The following is a 23,677-nucleotide window of genomic DNA, read 5'->3' as shown; positions in this document are numbered from 1 at the left end:
TGTTAATAAACTAATGTGAAACACAGGTCTGCAGATGTTGCTACTGTTCATGTCACTTTGTTTATTCTTTCTTTTTCCCCAGGACTGGCTGTATTGTAATACTTTGGAAAAAGTTACTGTCATTGATCCCAAATCATGAATTCATCCACCCTCTGGAGTCCACAGAATGTGCAGTATTGCTTTGACTTTGTTAACAATTCATGTCCTAGAAATGTAAGGTCTACAATCGGTCTTTGGGCTATGTACAGCTTCATGGTGGGAGCAATAGTGCTCACAATGGGTGGAAATATGCTTGTGATCATTTCCATCGCTCATTTCAAACAGCTTCACTCTCCAACCAACTTCCTGATCTGCTCCATGGCAACTACAGACTTTTTGCTTAGTTTCATGGTTATGCCCTACAGCATGATCAGGTCTGTTGAGTCATGCTGGTATTTTGGAGACCTCTTCTGCAAACTCCATACTTGTTGTGATATAATGCTCTGTACCACCTCTATTTTCCATCTGTGTTTTATCTCTGTTGACCGTTACTATGCGGTATGTGACCCACTGCATTATGTCACCAAGATAACTATCCCCATGATAGTACTATTTTTATTAATTAGCTGGTCTGTCCCATTCTTATTTGCCTTTGGCCTAGTTTTCTCAGAGTTGAATATTGAGGGCATTGAAGTATATGTTGTTTCAATTGACTGCAGTGGTTTCTGTACACTCATATTTAACAAGCTTTGGGGAGTGCTGGCTTCTCTAATAACCTTCTTTTTCCCAGGCACAGTGATGGTGGGAATTTACGTCCACATATTTACAGTGGCAAGAAAACATGCAAGACAAATTGCTAAAATCCCCAGTGCAATAATATGTGTCTCTGCAACAACAAACAAAATCTCTGCAAAAAAAGAGAACAAAGCAACTAAAACTTTAAGTTTAGTCATGGGGGTGTTTCTGTTTTGTTGGCTGCCTTTCTTTATTCTTACAATAGCTGATCCTTTTATTAACTTCTCAACACCTGAAGACTTGTACAATGCCTTCCTCTGGCTGGGATACTTCAATTCTACTTGTAATCCAATCATTTATGGTTTATTTTATTCTTGGTTTCGCAAAGCATTTAAAATGATTGTGACTGGTACAATTTTCAGATCAGATTCCTCTACTTTTACTTTGTTTCACGCATACACTTAATTAACCAGGTATAGCTTTTATGACTGGATTAGCATTAATGCTAGATAGCTAGATGCCTATGCTATTTCTGGAGATCTTTTAGAACAGTTCACATAGAGCCCTATATCTTGACAACATTTACAAGAATCTGCACATGCTTTTGGAGAAACTCTTTTGTAGCATGTAGTAGGTATTGTTGAAGGATTAGCATGCTGTCTTAGTGAGCTGTTTGTCTGTATAATAGGAAGTGAGAGAACTATGTCTGGCAAATTATACAGTACATTCTATCCAGCTATGTTCCTGTATACACAGTGATCATTTTGACAACTACACTACAATGTAATTTCTGTCCAAGTCCAGTATTTAAGCATTAATTTGTTATCTAGTTGCCCATGTGAAAAAATGGGGTCCCCAGCATTGTAGGCCTGCTATCTCCACCCTTACTCCAATTGAAAGTATCTTTCTCTAATTCTCAGCATGTTTAAGGGTAACAAAACTAAGCCCAAAATGTTTTCTCTGGCTGAATAACTGATCTTTATATGCATGCAAGCTATGCAAGCCAGTCTCATACACACCAGTCAATGAGTAATTAAGTGTCTAGCAGAAAAGTGTTCTGGATGTTCATTGATTCAGTGTTCGGTTTGGGTTGTAGCTGCTGAGAAATCACCTCTGTCTCCATGCATTACCAAAGTAGTCGAGATCAGCTGAGAATCTTAGCAGTCCCAGCGAATATGTGGGAGCTCAGAGGATGCCAGGGGATGTTGTGAAAGGCCAAAAGTATGACTGGGTTCAAAAAAAGAACTATATATATATTCCTAGGGGTATAGGTCCATCAATGGCTATTAGCCCGGATGGGCAGGGATGCAACACTATGCTCTGAGGGTCCCTAGACTCTGTTTGCAACAAGATGGGAGTGGACAACAGGGGATGGATCGCTTGATGATTACCTGTTCTGTTCATTCCCTCTGAAGCACCTGAAATTGGCCACTGTTGTCAAACCAGATACTGGACTAGGTAGACCTTTGGTCTGACCCAGTATGGCTGCTCTTATGAAATGGTGCATTTTTGAAAGAGGGCAGATGGTGGTGACTAGGTTTGTTCTCTTGTACAGTCAAATCCAAACTCCACCTCTTTATGCTGGCTCCTGTCAGCAGGACAAAGAAGATCTCTTGTGGTGAAAGGCTAGCGCTAGTTCATATTTGCCATACTAATTTTGTACTGCTTATGAACCTTCATGCAGAGATAGCAATGATAAGATGAAGTTTAAACACTGGGAATAAATAAAAAACTGATAAAATGTCTTATATTTAATGCCCTACTTAATTTGTAATAGTGCAGAAATTACAGATCCAGCAATATTAGGCTTCCCCTGCAATTTCATCCGACACCAGGAGTCCCGGGCTGCTGACAGCTGGGGCTCTCCCTGTCAGCTCCCAGTGGCTGGTGGCTGGGTCTTCCCCTTTCAGCTCCATGCATTGCGGGGCTCCTGGAAGAGCCCCTCTCCAGAACATCCCTTTCTTTCCCCTGCTGCCTCCTAACATGCCCCCTGACCCTAGAGAGCCGAGAAGGAGTGAAGTGAGCTTGGTTATACTGTTCTTTATATACTTTACTCCTGAGGGAATTCTGCACCAAAAACTTAAAAATTCTGCACACAATATTTTAAAATTCTGCAAAATTCTACAAATTTTATTTGTCATTAAATAATGTGGAGACACCAGCATGGCAGTGGGGTGCACATGCCACTGGCTACACGGAAGTGGGAGATAACCCTTCATCCCCACCCAGGACATGGACTCGACGGTGAGGCTATAACCTGACCCTGAAATAGTGCAAGGGCTGGGCCTGCCACAGAAACACCCCAGTGCCCTGTACCTCTGTGGTAGGCACACCGGGTGTAGGCAGACAGGCAGGATCCAAGTGTGGAGGGGCTTAGTGCAGGGGGATCAAGGTGTGGGGTAATCTGGGTGTGGGCAGCTCAGTGGGGGAGTCCAGGTGCCGGGGGATCTGGATGCACAGGGGCTCATGGTGGGAAATCTGAGTGCAGGGGCAATGGGATTCTGCCGGGGGTCCCAGGTGAAGGGGGTTGGGCAGATGGGGGAGCAGCTTCCAGTACAGTGACCCCTCCCCTGGTGGCTGAGGAGCAATGGGGCAGGAAGCAGGGTAGGGGGGTTTGGAGACAGGTCAGTTTTCTGGAGGTGGGTTTGACTTGGGCCTGGCTGCTCTTTACAGGGGAAGTGCACTCCGCCCCGATCCCCAGCCCAGCTGAAACTAGCAACTGAGCTCGGTGCAGGGTAGCAGCCGCTGGCTGTGGCTGGGAAGGGCCAGGTGTGAGAGGGGTGGGGCTCAGCAGAGGGCTTGGTGGTGGGATTTGGGCTGTGGGAGGGGGAGACAGCAGTGGGGGTCTGGGTGTGCGATGGTTTGGTAGACGGTGGGGTGGAGCTAACCTAGCCCCAGACCCACCTCCCACCACAGTGATTTGCCACACCACCAGCTGCTCCAGGTGCCCAAAACCATGTGTCCATGCTTTGGGGAGGGGCACATGACCGCTCTTTTGGCTTCCATTGCTTCCCCATCAGAAAGTCATTTTTCTGTGGGGAAGCAAAGAAATCTGCAGGGGACAGGAATTCTGTATGTGTGCAGTGGTGGAGAATTCCCCAAGGGGTAATACTTAGACATAAAGGCCTTGATTAGAGATTGCAGCCGCAGAGAATTGGCTGTAGCTCCCCGATCTGAAGTTGCCCAGCTCCAGTGCAAGTTATTTCTCCACCAAGATATTAAGCCAGTGGAGAACTGGACATAATGGAGCACTGTCCCACCCCACATTGCACCCTCCCTCTCCTTACGCTGGCACTGTGGGGTGGGGGAATTGATGCAGGAGGCACTTGTGCTACCCCTGCCAGCTTTATGCCAATGCAAAATTTCCTTGTTGAAAGGGAACTCTAGGCTGCCAACCTCCATAGGCTCGAAGGCCACTTTTGTGCTGCTTCCACTTATGGAGGAAAAAACAGACTGGAGAATCTGACCTTTCAGTCCTTATTATTCAGAAACTCTACCATTTTGCCCTTCATGTGCCATGAACTGGCTTCTTTTCCCCAGTTTAAAAGTGACTTTTTAAAATAATTTCAGTGTTTAGTTTTGCTATGGAGTGCAATTTCACAGGTGCTTAAAAAATGTTTTTTAAAACTTGAACACTGAGCAGGACATCAGACAAGAGCTCAGGGAATAAACCTATAGAAGCTGGTTTTGTTTGAGGGTTCCCATGTGAGATTCATGTTCAGTCAGCAGCAAAATGCAGCAGAACAGCAAAGGGAATGAGTGAGCTCTGGGGAGAGGATATAATGGGTGTCTCATTAACAGTCTTTTTGCAGAGTTTTCGTCATCTTAAACTCCCATAATTAGTGTGACTCTTCTTAAGAACTTTTTGACTAAAGCTGTTTCAGATAGAACTCTTTGTTAAATTTTGGCTCCCAAATAATGGATAGAATGTGTACATTCTTATTATACAGTAAGGCCTTGAGTCCCAAGAATTGCCTGTAAAAGAAAGAGAGTGCTGCATGACAATCTCTCTCCCATATCTTTTGTATTTCCTCTGCTGGTCAGATTTCTGCAGTGTTCGTCTAGCTGGTTGCATCCACAGCTAACAGGCAATGCCGGTGCACTGCTAGCTCCTCCATTCCCTGCTTGAAGATTGGTTTTTTCAAATAGCACTGTTTAAACATACACAACTAAATTATTGACAGAGGGTGTATTGAAAGTGCTGGCAAAAATGCCTGTGGATGCAATGCACTCACAACCTCTCCCCCCGCACACCATTTGCTCAATTAAGTGGACATTTGCATACATCAGGTGACAGCATATCCATGGGCATGATATTGCAAAAACTGTGTAATGTTCGGTTAGGTATTTTGCAGGTGTGTGCAGTTTTTTGAGGGTGCAGCAGCTGAGTCACTCTTTGAAAAACTGACACAAAATGTGCCATATTGACTGCACTGGAATTCAGTTGCCTCTGTTTACTCAAGCAAATAAAAGATATATATAAGACATGTGTAGTCCAAGTCTCGCCTTTTCCAGAACATAATGCACAGCTCCTCTTTTGTGAAAACCTTCTCCCTCTGGTTAGATGGTTTCTTGTCACATGGTCAGTAGATGATGAGGAAGCAGAAAGAAAGAAAAGGGGTGGGGGGAAGAAAGAAAAACCCAAATGTATAATGATGAAATGGACAATTGAAGTTGCTCTGGACAGTTAAGACCTATCTATAGTTTTGATATTTGCTACCTAAATACAATGGTGATGAACACTTTAGAGCTATCATAGATAGATAACGTGAGGAATTGTGAGCCTCAAAACCAGGCCCATGGGCTCTCCGCCAGTACCCAGAATGTGGTCACCACCCACCAGCTTACCAAAGCAGTTGAGAAGAGGGCCAGCCAAGCTCTAGCTCACAAAAGCCCCACCCACAATGCTCCTAAACTGTGGGAATCATCTAGCCCCTTTGTTTGGCTGGGAAGCAATACTTAAACTAGAAAGAGGCACAGGAAGCTGTCTAAGAAACTAGGTGATTCCCTGGCTGGCTCCTATTACGCACACTGCCTACTTGCCTGACTCCTAAGCCCTGCCTTCCTGCCTGATTCTGAAGCCCCACATTCCCTCACAACTTCTAGCCACCACCCTGGTAGATTGGGAAGGCTACAGTCCTGAAGAGTGCTCCTGGGAACAGGTGAGAATGTCCAGGCTCCTCACCTGGTAAATGCTTTCCACAAAAAACACTATGGAAAACCCAGACCACTGCCCACATATTTGAATGGGGCAGGGGTAATGTAAGAGTTTGCAGGCTTCAAACCCCGGTGCTCAGACCATGGCCGCCACCCAGCAGCTCATCTGAACCAGTGGCGGAGAAGACATCCACCAAAGCTCTAGCTCACAAAGGCCTTATCCACAAAGCTCATGATTGGGGGAGTCATCCAGTCCCATGGATTGACTGACTTGCACTACGTAAACCATAAATAGGCCTAGGAAGCTGTCTGAGAAACTAGGTGAATCCCTGGATGGCTGCTATTATGGACTCTGTATACTTGCCTGGTTCCTAAGCCCTGCCGTCCACCCTGGTTTTGGTTCTTGTCCTTCTTATCCCATTCCCCCATCTGTGCATGGTTCTTGCTTTTCATCCCTGCTTCTATATCTTACCCAGGCACTGACTCTGGCTTCAATCCCTGGCTTGACTCCTCACTTTGACTCCAGTTCTGACCTTGGGTTTGACTTCTGACTCCGTCTCTGGATCTGATCTTTGGGTTGACATCGGACTCTGATCAAGGTTCCAGACACCTGACTAAACCATTCAACATTTCTGCTCATGCCATGGTCCCTACTGATAGATATATAGTTAGATAGACAGGAATTGGAAAGAGACCTTGAATTCATTTTATATTAAAACATAGAAGAATATGAGGATAGATGACAAAACAACAAAGACAGATAGGTACTATACTAGTAATCTGATGAGCTATTCAATGCCCATAAACACCTTTGATATTCTAAACATAATCTCTGTCTCTATCTCTTTTTCTCTCTTTCTCGCTCTCTGTATATATGTCCAGTGTTTGGAACTGACATGGCAGCAACCTTTTTCTCTGGCAGTTTGTAAAGTTATGCAAAATTCACCATTTTTTCACTATGAATTTTTTATATAGGACAGAAATTTTCATTATATTGCAAAAACACAACCGGAAAACTTCAAATGCCATTGGAAAAATTGTCCAAGGCCTTGCCCTTATAGTCTTTATGCAGAAAGTTTTGGGGAAGTTTTTTTTCCACTCAGGGTAGAGGACCTAGTATCATTTCTTGAGATCTGCCATGGAATGTGTACCAGCTTAGAAAGATAAGAACTGGCTCCAACTTCAACAGAATCCTCTTTTAAAGATCCATATAAAAGGAGTGCCTCCCACTTTTGCCATGGCAACCTCTCTAAGGGACCGCCACACTTCCTTTCCCATTTTTGTTTGCTCTGCTACACAGTGCATTTGGACAGGGCCACCCTTAGGATTTATAGGGCCCTACACAGTACTATTAAACTGGTGTCCCTATGCCCGACCGGCAGCCCGGGCTCACAGCCCAGGTGGGGAGGGACAAGGCAGCAAAGGATACCAAGCCGCTCGGCCTGCCTCACGGCGGCAGAGAGTCACAGTTCCCCGCAGAGACCCATGTATCCTTTCCCTCACGCAGAATGGACATGCAGAAGGTACCTAATTAAAAGCACTAAACTTGGGAATACAAAATGTCAGTCACAGGTTTTTTGATATGCCCTGAAGTTTGTCAGACATTTATTTGCAAAAACTTTGAAGTACGGGTGACTCAGCTGTCTTGCTGAATAGAACATTAAATATTATGGAATACATGATGCAGCCCTTCTCTGTTTTACATTTTCTTAACCTGTATTTCTAAGCTGATTTTATATTTTAAATGTACTCTTAAGCCTCCATAAAGTAATCATTCCAGATTACTACATATTTAACTCACTGAAACAAAGACATTATTTTAAATTAATCAGTCACAGAGGTTTAGTGTGTTCATAACAATGTTTATTGCTTTTAGAAAAAGGGAATTCTAATTTACTTTGTGTGAGCTCCATAACAATAGACATGTTTATGAAATTTCACCAACTTTAAAAAATATGTTTCCAAAGATTTTAGGCATAACAAAGGATTTTATATCTTAGTAAGGTACTGATTTTACTGGAGGGTTTTCTTAAAAGTAGTTAATCAGATAGTCAGAAGTAAAGAAAGGGAAACTCTTTGTCCAGCTATCTGGAAGGAAAGGGGTGTTGTCCCTTTAAGGGCTCTCTTCAGTGGGAGGGTGGGGGCAGAGGGGGTGAAGGGAGAAAGGGATGGACAGAAAGGACTGGAAGACTTTAGAAGCAAGTTTTTTTTATTATAGCAATTAAAATGTGTATTTTAGATAAGTGTAGTCTTTTAAAGGATTTATTTAAAAAATGATATGTCTGAAGATCCAAGCATTTAAGGCTAAAGATGATTGTGCATCTAAAAATCTATGCAAGGATTTTTTAGAGATGTGATTTTTTAATCTTCACCAACTCACTAATGAAGTATTTTTAAAGCAAATTTTAAACTAAGGTCCTGTAGACTGACATGTTCTGAATAAATATTACAGTAATGCACAACTGTTTTTGTCAGTAAATTCAGAAACTGACATATATTTGGGGGCTGGCAAATGCCTGGTAAAAGGCTTCATTACCCCTTGACAGGTTTCAGAGTAGCAGCCGTGTTAGTCTGTATTCGCAAAAAGAAAAGGAGTACTTGTGGCACCTTAGAGACTAACCAATTTATTTGAGCATAAGCTTTCGTGAGCTACAGCTCACTTCATCGGATGCATACTGTGGAAAATACAGAAGATGTTTTTATACACAAACCATGAAAAAATGGGTGTTTATCACTACAAAAGGTTTTCTCTCCCCCCACCCTACTCTCCTGCTGGTAATAGCTTATGTAAAGTGATCACTCTCCTTACAATGTGTATGATAATCAAGGTGGGCTATTTTCAGCACAAATCTAGGGTTTAACAAGAACGTCTGAGGAATGGAGGGGGGGGGGCAGGGAAGGGGGTAGGAAAAAACAAGGGGAAATAGGTTACCTTGCATAATGACTTAGCCACTCCCAGTCTCTGTTCAAGCCTAAGTTAATTGTATCCAATTTGCAAATGAATTCCAATTCAGCAGTCTCTCGCTGGACTCTGGTTTTGAAGTTTTTCTGTTGTAATATCGCAACTTTCATGTCTGTAATCGTGTGACCAGAGAGATTGAAGTGTTCTCCGACTGGTTTATGAATGTTATAATTCTTGACTTAGTCATAACAAAGCTGCCTCACTGCCTCAATCCTCACTGCATTTTCCACTTTTATGCAACCTATGAAAGAACTCTTTGAATCTACAAAGCTCAGCATCTATGCTATGAATCTGAATCTCAAGAATTGTACTCATGTCTGTATATATACTGATCTTTTAACCAATACTCTCTCTCTCTCTTTTCTTTTTTAATAAATTTTAACTAAGTTAATAAGAGTTGGCTGTAAGCGTGTATTTGGATAAGATCTGGAATATTCATTTAACCTGGGAGGTAATGTGTTTGATCCTTTGGGACTGGTAGAAATTTTTTATAGAATGAATAAGATTTTCAGTGATCCTCATCATAGTTGACTTGGGTGTCTGGGTGGAGGCCTGAGGCTAGGTTGCTTTAAGGGAACTGTGTTGTTGGCTTCTGGATAATCAGTGAGGCATTATAGAGGCCGTTTTGTGCTGGCTTCATAAATATAAGTATTGGAATATCCACCAGCTTTGGGGATTGTCTGCCCCATTATTTGCAGTTCACACTAATTGAGTGACCTCAGTTGGCTTCCCTGGGACCTCGGTCACAATGGGTTCTGGTGAGGAAAGGCCATGGGCAATTGAAGGTGCATTAATGAGGGGACCAGAAGTAGGGAGGAAGAGTGGCAAAGGGCAAAGATCTTGCTTAGGGAGCACATAAAGAACTTAGAGCTGCAGGTCAAGGCAGCAGATATCGTGAGAAGAGTCCAGGTGAGAAAGGATATTTTTCAGGGAGTCTGTGACAGATTTGTGGGTAGTCAGAGGGTCATGAATTTTAGATCAAAAAAAGGAGGGAGGGATTTGTGGATATGAAGGGTTTAGTCTGGGAGCCAGGAGCCTGTTTTAAAATTCACAGCAAGTCTATTGGGAGGAAAGGTTGTAATAATCGCTTGTTCTGGGTGATGAGAAAATCTTAGTTGGTCAGGAACTTCTTGTGGGATTGAGTTCAGGACAGGCTCTCACGAGGAAATATGGAAGATCATGGGGTGTTGTGATTTCTTGCTTGGTTTTTGAGGTAAAAGGGATGGACATTGGGAGCCTATTAGCGCGTGGTGGAGGAAAAGTCAAAGGAGGGCTGGAATCTGCAGGAATGAGTGGGGATGGAGGGATGTTACAAGAAGACATGGCCAGGAGCTACTAGAACCCTTCCAAGTGAAAGTCATAGGCAAGGAGGTTCATAGGCATCCTCTGAAAGGGGTCGATAGATTCTATGTGAGCATGAGCATGTTTAAGACTCCTTGTTCTTTAAAACAAGTGATGTTCTGTTGTACAAATAATGCTTTGTGCACTCCCTCAGGCATGTTATTCATCTGAGGGACCCATCTCTCCATCTGGATTATATAAAGCGTTGATTAATCGCACATCTCCCAGGTATGCCAATGGATACATCGTTAGAAGGGGGATCCACTCACTGTAATACAGATCACATAAGACAACAAGAGGTGATTCTGTTTTACTGTAAGTACCATGATTTATAAACATAGTTTTATAATTGTATTTTGTTTCAGTTAAGAGAAATCCAGCATCATTGTGTGTGTGTTTGTTCAGAAATTAACTTCCTTCACTAATTCTGGCTGCAACCCTAGTGATTATTAAAAACTGAAATAAAATAAAGGAAAATATATATTTAAGTACATCTGTCTAAACTTTCAAGGAACATAACTAATGTGTGTTTAAAATCATATTGGTTAATTATCTGATTCATTAAAAATACTCATTGAAAATTCTCACGTGTATATCTATATATATTATGGTTAATGTTCCTATTGAATAAGGAGTTACATAGTAATGACATGGGAGAAAAGTAGCGATAGAGTTTTAGGAAGTCTGTTAGTCATTACAACTGATTAGTTGAATGTGGAATATTCAGTCTTATAATGTTTTCTGCATTCATCTGTGTAACTGGAAGTATACAAAAATGAGCAATTTGCCCTTTTGGATTTTCTATCTGCAATATGACATGGATTTTTTTGTAAGAAAAGATCATTTTTCCATAAGAAGCAAACACAGTTTCTAGTCAGTCTCACAATAAAAAAATAATTATTTTCATTACTGATTGAAAACCTCTCAAAAACTAATTAAAGGAAAACATCACTGCTGGTGGAAATTCACAAGAACTAATTCATTATTATATAGGATCAGCTATAAAGACCCGTTCACACACCCCAGCTTCCAGAGACTTGTACTCAATATACTTCTATGACAAAATGTTAACTCAATCTCCCTTTCTCCCTTTGCTATATTTCCTTCATTTATTCCAAGTGGTTGCATAAATAAATATTTCTGACTGAGAGAGTAAAGGAAAAATATATATGAAAAACTATGCCTTAAAAAGTTATAGGCAAATTCATCAAGAAACTGGCCTTTTTCATTTGAAAGATAGACACTCTCCAATGTATTCATGAACATGTGGTTTTCTTTCCCTCCTACCTTATTTTTTATTTTTTTTCACATAGAAGATAAAGTGTCTGGATCCCCATTAAAAGCCGAGTCATTTATTGGAAGTGTGGAAGAGCTGGAGAAGGTGTGGACAGCTGATAAGGAAGAAATAAGCTCTGTCCAGAAGCCCAGTGCTAATGAAATGGTGTCCACTACATTGTGCTATGAAGTGAATGGTTCCTGCTCCAGAACGCTTCACTCCTTTGGCGTCCAGCTGGCCATCTACATGGTCTGTGCCATGGGCATGCTGCTCACAGTACTGGGGAACCTGATGGTGATGATTGTAGTCTCCCAATTCAAAACTCTACATACTCCCACCAACTTCTTACTACTCTCCCTGGCCCTCGCAGATCTCCTCCTGGGGTTAATGGTGCTGCCCTTCAGCACTATCCGATCTGTGGAGAGCTGCTGGTATTTTGGAGATGACTTTTGTAGGCTGCATACCTTTCTGGACACTGTCTTTTGTTTGACCTCTATATTTCATCTGTGTTTTATTTCCATTGATCGTCACTATGCTATCTGTGATCCTTTGCTCTACCCCACTAAGTTTACCGTAAGAGTGGCTTGTGTATATATAGCGATTGGGTGGGGGGTCCCCATGATTTATACTTTTGTCTTGCTCTATACCAATCCAATTGAGGAAGGGTTGGGCCATTTCTTACAAGAAATGCCCTGTATTGGTAGATGTCAGCTACTGTTCAACAAACTCTGGGGCTGGTTCAACTTCCCTCTATTCTTCTTCCCCTGCCTCATAATGATAGCTTTGTATGTGAAAATATTTATTGTGGCAAACAGACAAGCTAGACGGATAAGCAGCATGAACAAGAGTGCTGGATTTGGGCTTCACTTAGGAGCATCAAAGAGGGAAAGAAAGGCAGCTAAAACTCTTGGTATAGCTGTAGGAATCTACCTCCTGTGCTGGCTGCCCTTTACTATAGACACCATGGTAGACTGTCTTCTAAATTTCATTACTCCACCAGTTCTTTTTGATGTCCTAATCTGGTTTGCTTACTTTAATTCAGCCTGCAATCCCTTGATTTACGTGTTTTCCTACCGTTGGTTCAGGAAGGCAGTGAAACTAATTTTAACTCGCAACATCATTGGTTCCGGGATATCTACAGTAGACTTGTACGAGGAATGACCAGAGCTTTTAGATAACACTGTCTGTGAAAATAGCTCACAACCATAAACATGGCCCCAAGGAGGAGACCCTTTCCTTTTCGCTATTTATTAAAGTGGTAAGTAATGAGAAGCAATACTGAGAACATGATAAGAAATAAAAACTCTGGGAAATGATATTGACAGATTATTTCTGCCCAGTGGAAAGATGAGGTTTTCAAAGCAAGCAACAGAGTCGGGAGGCCCAAATCCTGTCAATTTTATTTAGGCAGTTTTGAAAAGCTGAACTGAAATCCTGAAAGACAACTGAAAAATACTGAACTACAAATCATCATAGCTCAGTGGTTTGAGCATTGGCCTGCTAAACCCAGGGTTGTGAGTTCAATCCTTGAAGGGGCCATTTAGGGATCTGGGGCAAAAATTGGGGATTGGTCCTGCTTTGAGCAGGGGGTTGGACTAGATGATCTCCTGAGGTCCCTTCCAACCCTGATATTCTATGATATCTATGATGATATCAAAGCAGTTCTCATAATGGTTTTTGGAACATTCAGTGAGCTGGCATTATTCAACTCAATGTCCATCTTTCTCAAAGCAGCTAGATCAGGCAGACTCTAACTTGGGTTTCACATACTAGACATACTTGTCACTTACCTTCCAGAACAATCATATCTGCATATAAATTGTCAATGCCTTTTGTTTGTTTTATGGTGTTAGTAAACTTTTAAAGCACTAATATTATCAGTTTGTGCAGAATAACATAACCACTCTACTGTAAGGATACCAGTCTGGTTCTGAAATAGAATGGTTTTTGCATCCCTCCTTCTCCCATGTTCGTGAAAACAGAAAAATGTTGTTTGATTAAAAGCAAAGATAAATTGTTTCCTCTTCTCTCATCACCAAGTTAATCATTATTTTTCTGTGTGGTATGTGATATAAAATCAGCAATATGTTAAAAAAAAACATGATAGTGTACAGCTTACCTTGTAATCACACATAATTGTCATTTTCTTAAGCAAAATTTTAGGCCCTGATTTAGCAAGGTACTTGAGCACATTCCCAATTTTAAGCACATGATTAATCCCAAAGAAGTCAATGAGACTGTTTACATGCTTAAAGTTAGGTGTATGCTTAAGTATCTTGCTGAATGTGGTCTCAGTCTATACTCTCAGTTTCTTTCTGGCTCTGATTATATGCTTTTACAGTGTAAATGTTAATAAAAGGGTCAGAAAAAGTTGAAAGATCTGGTCTGCTGCAAATTTTGCAATACACCTTTCTAACCAGACCTATGGGAATTATCTTGCCACATCTCTAGTCTCCTATGAATGTGCTTTCCAGAAAATGTCCTTTTTTAAAAACTTCCAAATATAGTAAAATCTCTTTATAAAATAAATGAGCAACTCAATAATTACTTAAGTATTTTTTCTACTTTTTTTCTATTGTTTATTTATTTGTATATAAATGAATTGTTACAAATGAAAACTGGTCTGTAGCAGAGTGCTTTTTTAAAAATCACTTCATGTCATAGTCAGATTGTACACGTTTTTGCGTCACAAACAAGATAAAGTACGAAGTGTGCTGTATGATTGTATAGTTACTGTTAAAGAACAGATTACGTATAGCTAACAGTAAAATAATCTGTATGAGCCTGATCCAAAACCCACTGAAGTCAATAGGAAGCTTTTCATTGACTTAACAAATGAGGGCTTGTATGAACTGAATGACTTTAGTTGCTTGAATACTATAATCAGCATATTTAACAAAACAAAGCCAAATAACATAATGTTTTGCCCCCAACAGAGTTTCATATTAGGAAACTTTTTCCATGACAAGAATATACTATGTTTAATGAACTTTCCAATTCAGGTACAAATGAGGTATTTCATTGGGCTCTAGCAGTAAGTACATTCCCGGCATTTGAATATTTCACAATGCATGCCTTTTTCATTAATCTAAGAAGTCCTCAATCTCTGTCCCCAATTCAGGAAAACAGCCATATTCAAGAGAGCCCTAAAGCACATGTTTATGGGCTGTCCTGAATAGAGATGTACTTAAGAATGTGTGTAAGTGTTTTTCTCAATCAGTGCATCTATGATACTCACTACTTCTATCAAGAGTGACATTCAACCTCATTTCATTCATTCACCATCTGTTGCTCCCTCAGTTTTATTTTGGAAACTGCTGTAGTATTAGAACAAGCCACTCTAATTCCAGGAAAAAAAGAAAAACTTAAAAGTGCAGGAATTATTTCCTCCAACCATCAAAATCACAGTTAACTGGTTTGAGAGGGGATTGAATAAATCTTACACTTTTACCCCAGTAACGGGAGAGAGAGAAAAATCACATGATGGGGTCATCTGGGAGGTGACATCAACTTCTCTGGATTCCCCATCAGAAGAAGTACTGATAGTATATCAAACCCAAGTACATTAGGCAAGCTGCCATGCTACATTGAGTCTTTCTGTTGCCTTGAGCAGAAACCAAACATTCTATCCTCATCCTCCTGTCCACTCCATCCATCAGTAGAAAGTAAAAACATTACCCCCATCACACACCTGGAGATTGCCTATAATGTGAGCATCAAACTTAGCAAGCAGGCAAAACTTCAAATAAACAAAAGAATGCATTGGTCCGAGTGATCGGAGTGGTATACAGTGGGCCACAATGAAGCATAGAACTGAATCAAACTGAAATAGATCTGGGAAAAATTATGAACAAAAAATCCGTTTATATCATTGGTGCAGTTGTGCCTATGCAAGTTTCTAGTGTAGACAAGCCCAAAGTCTGAAGCAGGCCACTGATCTTTCTAAGTAAAAAAGTCCCCATGGTGAAGGATGGGGACACTAAGATGACAACAAGGTGTAAAATCATTATTAAGTTATATGTGCTGCAAAACAACGATTTACTATCATGTCAGACCTGAATATTGTACGACTTTTTTCCGTAACAAAATTTAGGGCCATGGTCATTTGCACCAGTTTTCTGCCATGTAACTCTATGGCATAAAACTGCTGTGGAGTAAGGATCAGAACCTGAGATATTCAATAGTAACAGCAAAAGAAAGGCTCGACACTTCTTGGTCTTCTGTCATTTTTATTTTATTTTATTTTATTTTATTTTTACTTTTCAGATTCTCATTCTTATGAGTCTTTACACATATATTTCCACAAAATATATTAACACACCGTGATAGGGCTCCACTCTGGTCAGGAAAGCGTTAATACAGCCCTACTCCACTGTACCTGCCCTCCAGGTGTTGGGCTTGCGGGGAGGAGTTGGGAGAGGAGAGCACAGCTCAGTTGGAGGGCTGACCTCTGAGACCAGGGGTGCTGGAACAATTTGTATAGTGGGGGTGCTGAGAGCCATTGAACCAACCTGCAGATCCTGGATATGATGGAAACCACCTCAAGCCAGTGGGTGCTACTGCACCCCCAGCACCCCTAGTTCAAGCACCTATGTCTGAGACAGGCCTGGTTGGAGCCAGGAACTGCTTGAGAGACTGCCTCCTGCCAGAGCCTCCCTGAAGGAGGCTGATGAGAGATTAGTGTTTGCTACTATGCCTTGCTTGCTGCTGTGGGGTAAGGCTGTGACAGCCAAATAAACCTCCTCTGTTACACCTGACTAAGGTCTTGGTAGCAGGAGTGACCCAGATCACACAGGCCAAGAATTTTTGTTTGTTTGCTTTTCACTTTTCCTTGGAATCAAGCTCTTTTTGCTGTTCTACCCCAATGTTCTTCAAAGAATGCATCTTTTTTTGGAAAGAAAAGCACTATGCTTGTTATCAGCTAATGCTTGGGTGATTGCATTTGGCTACAGGTTTCAGAGGGGTAGACTGTTAGTCTGTATCCACAAAAACAATGAGTCCTTGTGGCACCCATCACACGATCCATTGTCTACAGCCAAGCCCTAAGATACAACTGCATTTGTCAAGGTTCCTCCCCCACTCTGAACTCTAGGGTACAGATGTGGGGACCTGCATGAAAAACCTCCTAAGCTTATCTTTACCAGCTTAGGTCAAAACTTCCCCAAGGTACAAAATATTCCACCCGTCGTCCTTGTATTGGCCACTACCACCACCAAACTAATACTGGTTACTGGGGAAGAGCTGTTTGGACGCATCTTTCCCCCCAAAATACTTCCCAAAACCTTGCACCCCACTTCCTGGACAAGGTTTGGTAAAAAGCCTCACCAATTTGCCTAGGTGACTACAGACCCAGACCCTTGGATCTTAAGAACAATGAACAATCCTCCCAACACTTGCACCCCCCCTTTCCTGGGAAATGTTGGATAAAAAGCCTCACCAATTTGCATAGGTGACCACAGACCCAAACCCTTGGATCTGAGAACAATGAAAAAAGCATTCAGTTTTCTTACAAGAAGACTTTTAATAAAAATAGAAGTAAATAGAAATAAAGAAATCCCCCCTGTAAAATCAGGATGGTAGATACCTTACAGGGTAATTAGATTCAAAACATAGAGAACCCCTCTAGGCAAAACCTTAAGTTACAAAAAAGATACACAGACAGAAATAGTTATTCTATTCAGCACAGTTCTTTTCTCAGACATTTAAAGAAATCATAATCTAACACGTACCTAGCTAGATTACTTACTAAAAGTTCTAAGACTCCATTCCTGGTCTATCCCCAACAAAGACAGACTATAGACAGACACACAGACCCTTTGTTTCTCTCCCTCCTCCCAGCTTTTGAAAGTATCTTGTCTCCTCATTGGTCATTTTGGTCAGGTGCCAGCGAGGTTACCTTTGGCTTCTTAACCCTTTACAGGTGAGAGGAGCTTTTCCCTGGCCAGGAGGGATTTCAAAGGGGTTTACCCTTCCCTTTATATTTATGACAGCATTTGCTCCAATCCCTCAGACAGAGACAAACACCTACAAGATCTCGATCAAGCATTCTTACAACTACAATTCCCACTGGGGAAGTGAAGAAACAGATTGACAGAGCCAGAAGGGTACCCAGAAGTCACCTACTAGGACAGACCCAACAAAGAAAGTAACAGAATGCCACTAGCCATCACCTACAGCCCCCAACTAAAACCTCTCCAGCGCATCATCAAGGATCTATAACTTATCCTGAAGGACGATCCCTCACTCTCACAGACCTTGGGAGACAGGCCAGTCCTCACTTACAGACAGCCCCGCAACCTGAAGCAAATACTCACCAGCACCTACACACCACACAACAAAAACACTAACCCAGGAACCAATCCCTGCAACAAACCCGGTTGCCAACTCTGTCCACATATTTATTCAAGGGACACTATCATAGGACCTAACCACATCAGCCACACCATCAGGGGCTCATTCACCTGCATATCTACCAATATGATATATGCCATCATGTGCCAGCAATGCCCCTCTGCCATGTACATTGGTCAACCGGACAGTCTCTACGCAAAAGAGTAAATGGACACAAATAAGACATCAAGAATTGTAACCTTCAAAAACCAGTAAGAGAGCACTTCAATCGCCCTGGACACTCAATAACAGACTTAAGACTTAAAAGTGGCCAGTCTTCAACAAAAAAACTTCAAAAAAAGACTTCAAGGAGAAACTGCAGAACTGGAATTAATTTGCAAACTGGACACCATCAAATTAGGCCTGAATAAATGGAAGTGGCTGGGTGACTACAAAAAGTAATTTTCCCCCTGTTGATACTCACACCATCTTGTCAACTGTTGGGAAAGGGCCACATCCACGCTGATTGAATTGGCCTCATTAGCACTACAAAAAGTAATTTCCCCTCTGTTGATATTCACTCTTTCTTGTCAACTGTTGGGAATAGGCCACATCCACCTTCATTGAATTGGCCTCATTAGCACTGACCCCCAACTTGGTAAGGCAACTCCCATCTTTTCATGTGCTGTATATTTATACCTGCCTACTGTATTTTCACTCCATGAATCTGATGAAGTGGGTTATAGCCCATGAAAGCTTAGGCCCAAATAAATTTGTTAGTCTCTAAGGTGCCACAAGGACTCCTCATTGTTTTTGCACTTGGTTAGGCTGACCCAGAAACCTCTTGATGACAACTGACAGGGCACACAGAGGTAGATAGAGTTTAGGGACGCCCTGGGTTCATCAAAAGGAGTCGTGTAAGGTCTCTACTGAAAGCATCTGTCACGCTGGTCATCTTAATCATTGTTAAATATATGTGCAGGTAATGTGTAAAGTTATGTAGATATCCTGAAAACTATGTTCTTAAAGCAGGTAAGTTATGGCAGGTCAACAGAAGGTGATAAGCAGATTCTAGGCAGGAAGGGGGTAATAAACACTTATCTCTCTAGCAGACCATTGTGTATGCATGCCTCCAGGCTAATTCACTAAGCATAAAAACAATGGACATACTCGGTGACAGGCTATATTTACTGTCTGGATCAGGCAGAGATCTGAGGATTTACAAAGACAGAGGAACTCCAAGATAAACCTCTGGAGAGGGAACATCCTGGGATAAAGGACCATGTTGTGTAACAGCATACTAAATCAAATGTTAATAAAGAGTTTGCACGGAAGTCAAAAGAAAATTAACGGGAAGAGGTAAACAGCAGTGGAGGGGGGAGGAACCCTGTTTTCAGGTGAAGATCAAAGGTCTGTTCTGGGGGTGAAAAAATGACACCCTGGGATCCTTCCCCAAGGAATTAAACTGGCATTGGGTTTGCTTCATGAAAAAGATCTCAGCTAGGCTTGTCTGAAAATGCTGGGAAGAACTTCTTTAGACTGAAGGGTAATTTGTTTGCTCCGTTTAGGCCATAAAAAGCCTATGATTTTGTTTTATATGTAACCCTTTTTTTTCAACATTTCTGCTTGTTGTCATATGACTCTCTGTTCCTTGTTAAATAAACTTATACTTGCTTTCTCTATGAACAAATTGAAGTGCTGTGTTTTAAGCAGAGGGGCATTCTAAGTGGACTAGTAAGCTGTGGTGTGTACTATCCCTTGGGAAGTAGAGAATCTGAGAGCTCTGTGAGCATTTAGTGAACCAGAGGCTGGACACCCCAGAGAGATGCCCAAAGGACGGGGTTGCTAGCCTGTGTAGAGAGAGTGAGGCCTGCAAAAGCCTGGAAGGTAGTGCTTCTATTGCCAGAGGCTGCTGGAGTCAGGGAGTGAGCCCACAGCAGATACAGAGAAGACTCCCTCATGCTAAGGACTGATAGAGGTGAGATGCCTCACAACTCTGGAGACCCCTGGGACAGGCACATTTATTGCCATGTTTCAAAGAGACAGGGAAGTAACGTTATCCCTATATTTACTGACAGGGAAACGAAACCTGCAGAAATGAAGTCTGTGTACAGAGGAAGAACTGAACCCAATCTTCTCGAGCCCCACTAGAGCGTCTTAATTACTGGACTGTCTTTTTGTACAATCTCATTTTACAATTGAGGAGACTTTGCATAATTTGAAACAATGCATAGCTTGTGCATTTGGTTCCCAGATACCATGATGGCCAACACATTAGAAAAATCCTAAATAGACATGATCCTATTACCAATCTTCTGAATCATCTAATACCCATAAAAACACCTACTGTTCTAAATAACCCAGAGTTTCAAAAGAGATTCTGAAAAAAGAAAAATTCCAGTGTTTGTAAATTTCCATGGAAACAACTGGGCTAGATATAGAAGTACTGTGTAATAATTTATGAATAATTTATATTACTTTTGGCTATTGGGATGCTTAGTGTATTAATATATTGGTTTAGTTTAATACAGGGTAAAACAAGCAGGAAGGAAAGCAGCAGTTTGGAAAAACAAGCAGGAAGGAAAAAGAATGGCTCAAGTTAAGCCTCCCTTTAATGAACACTTGGCATATGTCTACACTGCATTTTGTTTCCATGTCCAGGCACCTGCACCTGCAAATGAGTGTTTGCCAAGCATGCTTGTTAACATCTAAACTGCAGTGGATGCACACCTCATGCCCATATAGCCACATCCACACTGGCATGGCACAGACATGTGTCTGACATTGGGATCTCTGGGAGTGCATCCTAGGGTTCTTAGCACCTTGTCAGCTGGAGCTGGTATGCAGTGTATGTGGGAGAATTGTCTGTCTGTCCCATGGCTCTGTACAGATGTGTTCTCAGCCCACCAACACATCCAGACAAGGTTCTTCCTTTCTGTGCATTCCCTGTTTCATCCATTCCAGCCAGAGACAAGCCATGGATCCTGCACCAGTTGAAGAGCTATTCCTGCTTGCAGCTTATTGCAGGACACAGATAGAATGTCTGCACCAGTTGAAGAGCTATTCCTGCTTGCAGCTTATTGCAGGACACAGACAGAATGTCTGCAAGATGTTGGTGGACATGTCAGTGACAGTGTCTGGTTTTTTTAAGGCAATGGCTCTTGGAGAGAACGGGGCAGCCATGGCAGCTCCAGCGGCCTATTCTAGAGCCTAGAGAGTTTCTAAGTCAACCAGTGATATAGAAAAATACAAAATAAAATTATCCAATCAGAGCTAAATATATCCAATGTTTATAGTGCAATGTATTCTAATTTTGTCAGAAATTCTATATAACAATGTTATATTTTACAAAAATAATGCTATATAATAGAGAAGAGTCAATTAAGCAAAAATCTACTTTTTTATTCAGCCTCATTAAAAAAAAGATATGCACTTACACTTTAAATCAGAACATTTGAAAAAAATGGACTTTATTAAAAATAACTCAACATGATTTTCATTAGGATTCAAAGTATACAGCTATAAAAGCCTAGGAGATTATTTTAAAGGAAAAACAACAAAATAGACAGAGGAAGACCGTGACCTGGAATCAGAACTTAGCTGTACAAGATACATTTTCATTCAGAAAACAAACTCATTGTTGAGCAATCAAGGTGGAAGATTTTACAGCTCACAATCACTTTCATTGCTTTTCGAAACCAAGGATAAAAGACAGAGTAAATCAAAGGATTAATGGCAGAGTTAGAATAAGCAAACCAAACTGCAATGTCAAAGATAAGGGGTGGAATTATGAAGTTGAGGAAAGCATCAATTGTTACCATTATCAAATAAGGTGACCAGAATACCAAGAAAGCAATCACAGGTATACCCAGGGTTTTAGCAGCTTTCCTCTCTCTTCTCCCAACTCTATCACTGTAATTATTAGATGGCTGGGTATTGTTGCTCATCATCTCTATCATTCTAACTTGTTGTTTAGCCACAGCAAAGATCCTGCTGTAAAGTGCTATCATTGCCAAGAAAGGTATGAAATAAAGGAGAGAGGATACAACCACCCACATTTTATTTAAGATAATCTGACAACTCCCTGCACAGGAGAGGCCATTTACTAATTCTTGCATCCCTTTGTCGTTAGACCCAGCGAAGACAACAGAAAAATTGAATACTAATGAAAATATCCAGGCAGCAGCTATGAACATTCCTGAAACTGGCACTGTGAACTTGATGGGATAAATTAAAGGGTTGTTGACAGCAACATATCGATCAACAGAGATGAAACACAAGTGAAATATTGATGCTTGGCACAAAGATACATCTAAACAATAGTGAAATCTACAGAATATTTCCCCAAAATACCAGCATGTTTCAACAGATCTTACAGTGCTAAAGGGTAACACAGTCAGACCCAAACCAAAGTCAGCACATGCCAAGGAGGCAATCAAAAAATGTGTAGGTGAGTGAAGCTGCTTAAAATAAACAATGGAAACAACTACCATTAGATTTCCACCTACTGTAAAAATCACCAGCAAACCAAGCACAATATACAAAGATACTCGGAGTCCAGAAGACAATGGTGTTTTATAGCAAGATTCATTCATGTTCTCAAAGCAGTATTGCAAATCTTCGTTATCAAAAAAAGTTGAGTTCATTATTTCCAACAAATTGAATTCCTGAACTGATGGTTATGATCTAGTAAAGGAAATACATGCGCCTATTTCCAACTTCTCCTGGAAAAAAAAGTAAATATGGGTTTTAATATAATAACTCCACAATATGATCTTGAACACAGACATTAAGATTCATTCACAACTTTAAATATTATAACAATGGAAGATTTCTGTAGCAGCCACTTTTCCCTGGTGATTTAAAATAAGTGAAATAACTGGAAAAAGAAATTATTTTAATTTATTGTATCTGGAGTTAAGGGTTCGTTCTTACTTGTTTTGAATCTTCCAATGCCTCACTCATCTGACAAATTCCTTTTCACAAATCAGTGTTAACTGAGGTGTGAAGAGAATGTTGGAACAGGCTTCAATTTATAGTAATGTGTCCTCCCCTGGGTTCTGACGTTCAGGTTAAAGACAAAGCCTGTTCTCTCCTCTCCCAAAGAAAAAATAAAGTCTGAGGCATACTCACTGATTTTCCTAAATAAAGTCCCTGTGGTAAAGTGTGGGAAAACGGAGATGACAATAAGCTATAAAAATCATTATTAAGTTCTGCTGCAAAATAAGACCTGAAAATCATACAACTTTTTTCAGTAACAAAATGTAGGGCCACAGTTTCCATTCTTTTATGTCAGCTTTATGCCATGTAATTCCATGGTGTCAAATTGTTATGAGGGAGTGAGGATCAGGGCCTGAGATTTTCATAAGTAACATCAAAAGCGAGGTATGGAACTTCTTAGCCAGATCCTGTCTCTTTTGACTCTGCAGATGCTGATTCTTATGAGTCTTTGTACATTTATTTCTACAAAATATGTTAACAGACTGTGATGAGGTATGCAAATCCCCCCTGGTGAGGAAAGGGTTAACAGGCTGCTGTGGAAGGAGGGTCTGAAATTGGAGAATGTAAGTCAGTTGGGGCTGACCTCTGTGAGAGGGGCTTGGACAGGGATTTCTTGAGAGACTGCTACCTGCCACAGCCTCCCTGAAGATTAGTGTTTGCTGCCAGTGCTGTGCTTCTTACAGTGGGGTAAGTGACACCCAAATAAACCCACTTTGTTTTGTTACACCTGACCAAGCTGTTGGTAGTGGTTTGTCCTGAGCCCAAGAGTGACCCAGGTCACACAGACCAAGGATTTTTTTTTCTTTTTTACTTTCCCATGTAACCAAGTTCCTTTAACTGTTCCATGCCTATATATTTTTAAGGAATGCATTTTCATTCGGAAAGAAAAGTGCTAC

The 23,677-nt window shown here is 41.2% G+C and overlaps 3 protein-coding genes across 3 annotated transcripts; 2 read left to right on the top strand and 1 right to left on the bottom strand.

Annotated features, from left to right (window-relative positions):
• Positions 1-135: 135 nt before the first annotated feature.
• Positions 136-1,179, top strand: LOC140908250 (trace amine-associated receptor 4-like). Its single transcript, XM_073335200.1, has one exon. The coding sequence runs from the start codon at positions 136-138 to the stop codon at positions 1,177-1,179; it is 1,044 nt and encodes a 347-aa protein (XP_073191301.1).
• Positions 1,180-11,438: 10,259 nt separating this feature from the next.
• TAAR5 (trace amine associated receptor 5) lies at positions 11,439-12,611 on the top strand. Its single transcript, XM_073336668.1, has one exon. The coding sequence runs from the start codon at positions 11,439-11,441 to the stop codon at positions 12,609-12,611; it is 1,173 nt and encodes a 390-aa protein (XP_073192769.1).
• Positions 12,612-21,397: 8,786 nt separating this feature from the next.
• On the bottom strand, positions 21,398-22,426 carry LOC140908249 (trace amine-associated receptor 9-like). Its single transcript, XM_073335199.1, has one exon. It carries the CDS (start codon positions 22,424-22,426, stop codon positions 21,398-21,400), a length of 1,029 nt encoding a protein of 342 aa, XP_073191300.1.
• Between the last annotated feature and the right edge of the window lie 1,251 nt (positions 22,427-23,677).

Source organism: Lepidochelys kempii, chromosome 3 (assembly GCF_965140265.1).
Source record: "Lepidochelys kempii isolate rLepKem1 chromosome 3, rLepKem1.hap2, whole genome shotgun sequence".
Classification (NCBI taxonomy): Eukaryota; Metazoa; Chordata; order Testudines; family Cheloniidae; genus Lepidochelys; species Lepidochelys kempii.
The sequence above is the reverse complement of the archived record's forward strand: the minus strand, read 5'-3'. Positions and strand labels throughout refer to the sequence as shown.